The sequence below is a fragment of the Schistocerca piceifrons genome, chromosome 10 (genome assembly GCF_021461385.2).
Source record: "Schistocerca piceifrons isolate TAMUIC-IGC-003096 chromosome 10, iqSchPice1.1, whole genome shotgun sequence".
Classification (NCBI taxonomy): Eukaryota; Metazoa; Arthropoda; class Insecta; order Orthoptera; family Acrididae; genus Schistocerca; species Schistocerca piceifrons.
Window position 1 is genome coordinate 143361631 of NC_060147.1, and position 6000 is coordinate 143367630.

Consider the following 6000-nt stretch of genomic DNA (forward strand, 5'->3'; position numbering starts at 1 on the left):
TAATGGTAATGACAGTTTACTATTAACTCTATTAGCTATAACGATCAATCGATTCCCTTCTATATGAGTTGGCGAAAGAAATGCGGGCCTGTGGATTCATTATAGACCTACAAGACCACTTTTCATTCCGAAGAACGCTGAACTCTGTGTCTAACAGGAGGTAGTTCGAGCTTTGGGCGATTAACAAATGTATGTTACCGAGTGCACACAATGTTTCTTCCAAAATTTCACTTCGTAATTGTTAATACGTAAGAAACCTAGCTCTTCAGTCACTGTTGGCACTTCAATGGCAAATATCAGTTGACTTGTTTTAACAGAGTTATTACACACTAAACGACATACACAATTGTTACTGGAAATTAAAAGCAACCACAACGACATTTCAATATAAAAATTATGTTTGTAAAGGTAGTTTATCAAACGTGCAACACTAACCTTTTTCTGCTCCGATCATCGTACATGAAATTGGTATTGTGATATTAGAAAAACAAAGCATTTGGATGTATTTTCCTATATCCTAAGATGGTGCATGTCACCAGTATCCAAAGTTTTTTGTTTATGCCAATACTAGTTTTCCAGATATCTGTACTTCTCAATTCGGCGACTGAATTAGCCTCACAAAACACAAATATGAGTATTTAAAACGAAACGCGGTTTTGGTGTTAACAGCTGTCACAGACTCGCTGTTGGACGCCAATTGTGCGGTGTTAACTAATGTGTTTATTTTAACACATCGAATAACACATCTGCTCAAGACCCGTAAATGTCGCAAAGTTCCATTCACTACATTATCCTTAAAATTTGTACACATACAACACCGTTCCGATAGCAGAATACCAGGAGCAGTCAAACCTGTCAACACATAAACAAGTCTCACAGAACTCATACACGCACAGCAACAAAATATACTTCCCGCGTTCGCATTCGATACACGGTATGTCAGAGAGAGAGAACTGGCAAGTCAAGAGCCATGTATCAGTTGTGATTTACTAAGTCCCGTTTTACTCTTTTTATGTTTGATATGGACGAAATGCACTCTTTTAATTCAAGTGATATCCGAAGAAACTGAGAAATCAGAATATGACAATGTGGTTCAACGACGATCTTTATATGTAAGAAAAACTGGATGACCAGTAGGTAGTTAGGGTAGATGCTTCAAAATATCTGGTTTTACGTATTGATACCAAACCAAATCTCAGACCTATGCAAAATGCTATGTTAGCTATTTTCATTCGATTATAATATATGGAAACATCTTTTGGGGAAATCAGCCATCGGCTAGAAAAGTGCTGCTATGTATGCATAGACATGAGTGAAATATGATTTATTCATCTGGCTACATACAGTTATCTAATCATTTGATTTGTATTGTATTGTATTTTTATTGATCCAGGCAATCATAGTATTCTACAGCTGTACATATGATATTGGACAGGTCAAGAGAGCTATTTACAAGTAATTTTTATAAATTGATTTTTATATTATTTTTGTAGCAAGGCAATTATCTATCTTAAACAAAACAGTTAATACAAATCATGGAATTGTACGGTTGTACATATGATATTGGACAGGTCAAGAGAACATATATGCAAGTATTTTTTAATAAATTGATTTTACATTATTTTGTAATGGGGAAGTTAGCTGTCTTCAACTAATCAGTAAATACGAACGTTGTATAGTAAAATACAAATAGCCAATACAAATGTAATAGTAAAATAATCCAGTATATTTACTAGACATGCACAGTATATAATAATCCAGTATATTTCTTAGACATGCAATGTATATAATTTTCAGACCTAATTGAACATTATCATAAAATTGTTTAAAATGTTAACCCCTTTCAAAAAAAATGATCAACTGCATAAAAGCAATGATACAAGAGATATTTTTTTAACTTATGTGTGAAGGCTCTTGGGTTCTTTGTTGCTTTGATTTCATTTGGTAAATTATTATACATTTGTATCCCAACATTTAAAACACTTTTTTCGTAGCAGGTAGTTCTGGACTGAATAATATGTAGGTCAGATTGATGCCTTGTTGCATAGTTATGAATATCTCCATTGAATTTTAATGTGCAGTCATTGTTTAAGAGGTATGACTTGACAAATGAGACGATGTTATAAATGTAAGCAGAGGGCAATGTCATAATGCCACTTGTTTTGAAATGTTGTCTGCATGATTCGTTATGTCTTAGGCTACATATCATGTATATTGCCTTTTGTTACATTTTGAAAATCTATCTACCTTGAGGTGAGTTCCCCCAAAATATGATTCCATACTGTAATGTAGAGTGGAATTAAGCATAATATACATGTATGAGAACAGATTTTGTGACTGATTATTTGAGTATCCTTATAATGTAACACACAGTTGATAGCTTTTTGAGATATAATTTGTGTGAGTCTCCCACTTAAGATTTTCTTCAAGCCATATGCCAAGAAACCTGACAGAGTCCACACACATAAGCTCTTGGTTATTTAGAATCACATTGGGCATTTCTTGTTTTTGCGATGAGAGTCTGAAGTTGATGTACGTTGTTTTCTGTATATTTATAATCAGTTTGTTCTCGTTGAACCATTTGCTGAGTGACGACATAAGCGGTTTAATTTTTTGGTTGTGATACTATGTATCAGTACCGTTGTATTAGTATACTCGTGTGATCGGCAAATAGTGTGGTATGTCCTGTAGCAAGCTTCATGCTTATGTCTTCAATGTATGGCAGAAACAGTATGGGTCCCAGGATTGAGCCTTGTGGCACACCATCTCTAATAGGCATTGTGTCAGAGGAGTGGACAGTAGATTGATGGGTGGTTGTATTCTGTTTTCCAAAGTTAATTTCAACTTTTTGAAATCTGTTTGACAGGTAAGATTCTAACCATTTGTCTGCAATTCCTCTTATACCTTTATTTGCTAACTTCTTAAGGAGTATGGTATGGTCAATTACATCAAAGGCTTTGGATAAATCTAAAAAGATACCAGTAGTGATTTCCTTATTATCCAGTGCTTTTAACGTTTTGTTGAGATACTCATAAATAGCTGTGGTAGTTGTCTTTTGCTTTCTAAAACCATGCTGGTTGTTTTGTTAATAAGGATAGATTTGTTGTTCCAAGACTCCGAGGAACTATTTGAAGCATGAATAAAGAGTGGCGATGCAGACGTAGCCGACGAACTGATACAGAGACTGGAGGAAGCACGAAGAAACGGGGATTAAGACAACTACTGGAATGGTTTTAAGAAATCTAGCAGGCCAGCATGGAGCTTACTGATGAATTTGGAGAGTCAAAGTAACACATTCATTATCACCAGACCAAATATCAAGTGGAATTGCATCACTATTTAGAGCACCAGGAGACAGATATCACACACAGAAAGTATAAAGGGAATATACAAATGCACAACGATCAGTAGCACAGGAAACTGAATACTCTTGGGGCTTCACCGCTGAAGAACTAGAAGCAGCTATCAATGACGTTAAAAGGAGCCTGATTTTGATGGGGTGCGCCCTGAATTGTTGACTCAGTGTGGGAAGGAAACAAAGAATTGACAGACCAAATTTTAATCTTGCATACTGACATCGGACCGTCTGCCAAAAGCTTTTAAAGTTGCTAACGTAATTTCAGTATTGAACTCAAAGAAACCACGGGATAATGCGGAAAGATACTGCTCGATAGCCCTTTTCAGCTGCCACTACAATCTCTTTGGAAGGGTGCCTTTGAATAAGATAGGTCCACAAATCCTGCAGTCATCCCACAAGAGCAGGCGAGTTTCAGACAAAAAAGGAATTGCATTTTGATCCTAAATGCACAGATTGAGGTAGGTTTTCAAATACAAAAAACGACAATAGTAGCTTTCATATTCCTAACAGTTGCCTATGACACTATGTGGAAAGAGGAGCTTAAACATATACTGATTACAGTAATTCCCTGCCGAACTACGCTGAGATTTAACAATAACACGCTTTGAGCTAGACACTTCCATGTGATACAGGGTAATCAGATAAGCAAAAAGAGGAAGCTGAGTAACGAATTGCCTCAAGGATCAGTGTTAACACTAATTTCATTTAATTTCATGTTTTTGAACCTCTTCATTTCTGATCTGTCTGAAACTACGTCGAGGAAGTTCAGCTACGCTGATTATATGGCTCTAGCCACCCAACACTAGCACTTCGAAGATGCTGAAAACATTCGCACTGCTGACGTAAATAAAATGCATAGGTATTTCGCTTAACCTCACCAAGACTGAGGCAGGCTGACTGTTTTCATTTGAACAACAAAGTGTCGGGATATGAGCTGAAGGTTCACAAGAATAACATTGAAGTTCCCAATCACCTACATCTAAAGTGCTTCTTGGTTACTCGTGATAGTACCTTATCCTTCAAATGACATCATGAAAGTGTATTCTACAGAACATGTTCATGCAACACTAAATTCGTAGACTCCGCAGCACTAATTGGGGAGCATCAGCAGATACACCTTTGTATTCATGTATTCTGCAACCAAGTACTGCTCACAAGTGTGGCTAACCAGCAAGCATGCAAAGAAGGTGTACACCCATCTCAATGCTACTATGAGGTTTATAAGTGGATTTATAAGGATGACCCCATTATATTGGCTTCTAACACTAAGATACCTTCCGTGTGTAGACAGGAAACTTTTGTGAAGGAAAATATGAAAGTACTGAGCAATTCTCTACTTTCCGTCGACAAACCACAAAATGACCCAATTTTGGAAGCAACCTGACCTCATTCTAGAATCCTGCCCCCCTCTCCTGCCTCTGAGAGTGGCCCAATAACTGATAGCTGCTTACGTCATCAGAGATACTAAATAGCATGAGAGCTGGAGTGATAATGCCTCCTCTGAGAACCGTGGCCAAATCAACCCAATAGAAAATATAAGGGTTTTGAACTTTCACAATGGATTTGGAAGAGCTTAAACAGATTCTGAACGAGACATTGAAGATGAGCACACAGTCTCCACTAGTGGGGAAAGCCACCCAGACCTAGCTGTGACTGTAGGCTCCAAATCAAACCGTCCAGCACGTCAACTGGAACTGTCAACTAAGAGCCTTTTAGGGTAACCTGGCTGATTTTTTCAATGCCACAGCATCCTGCCTCGAATGGGTCACCCATCTAGACATCAGAATATGAAGACACAAGATATGCAGTTTATCTTCTGCTATGTTATGTTTTGTTATTATCTTATTGTATTCTATATTTTATCTCTTTTATCTTAGTTCATTATGTATCCTTCATTTATGTTTTATAGCGAATTTTGTCATTGATTATATAACCAGTATAAACCACATGTGTAGTCCCATAGGCTACATAAAATAAAATGAGTGTGACATTGGATATGTTATTTACGTTTCTTGATTTTTAGGAGCCACTGCTATGTTATATGAGTTTTTCCACTACGTCAACATAATGTTGATTAAAAATATTGCTGACATCGTTTGGATCTCAACATTCCTTCCTGTTGTTCCTATCAGATCCTTTCCTTTATGCATTTATATTGGACTGTATTGTCTTAGAAACGCTTTTTAAGCTGAAATTTCATTTTGGTAAAAACTAGACTTAGTTTCTCTTGTTATTCTACCACAGGTCCTCTTTTTGTCTTTATAAGTGTCAATGCTAACCGCAGTCTTGTGTATCATGCAATTTTCAAATGCCATTTTCAGATCTTTCCTTGATTTTATAATGTCTGACGTGACTCATCTGTTAGTATTTCCCATATCTAGATTTCTACATACAATGGGGCAATCAATATTTATGAACTTTCTCTATGTTATTTATTGAGTTTATTTCCCTACTTTCTTTTCCCATAATTAATGTTTTAGTAGTCTACAACAATGTTCTGACCTATGCTGTCAAAATTATTACTTTATTTCTTCACAGCACCATTTAGCTACTCTGAAGGAGATTAGTAATAACATGATCTATCGATGTTCATGAGGTCTGAACACATCTTGTTGGTCTTTGTACACCCAGCTTTAGGTTTT

General features: G+C 36.5%; 1 protein-coding gene across 1 annotated transcript in view; it reads right to left on the bottom strand.

Annotated features, from left to right (window-relative positions):
- The window catches only part of LOC124719049, a 75077-nt gene extending 74244 nt beyond the window's left edge, over positions 1–833 (bottom strand). The window contains exon 1 of the mRNA XM_047244720.1: positions 436–833. Within this exon, the coding sequence (XP_047100676.1) occupies positions 436–496 (61 nt within the window). The 5' untranslated portion in view covers positions 497–833. The remainder of the gene's footprint in view (positions 1–435) is intronic.
- Between the last annotated feature and the right edge of the window lie 5167 nt (positions 834–6000).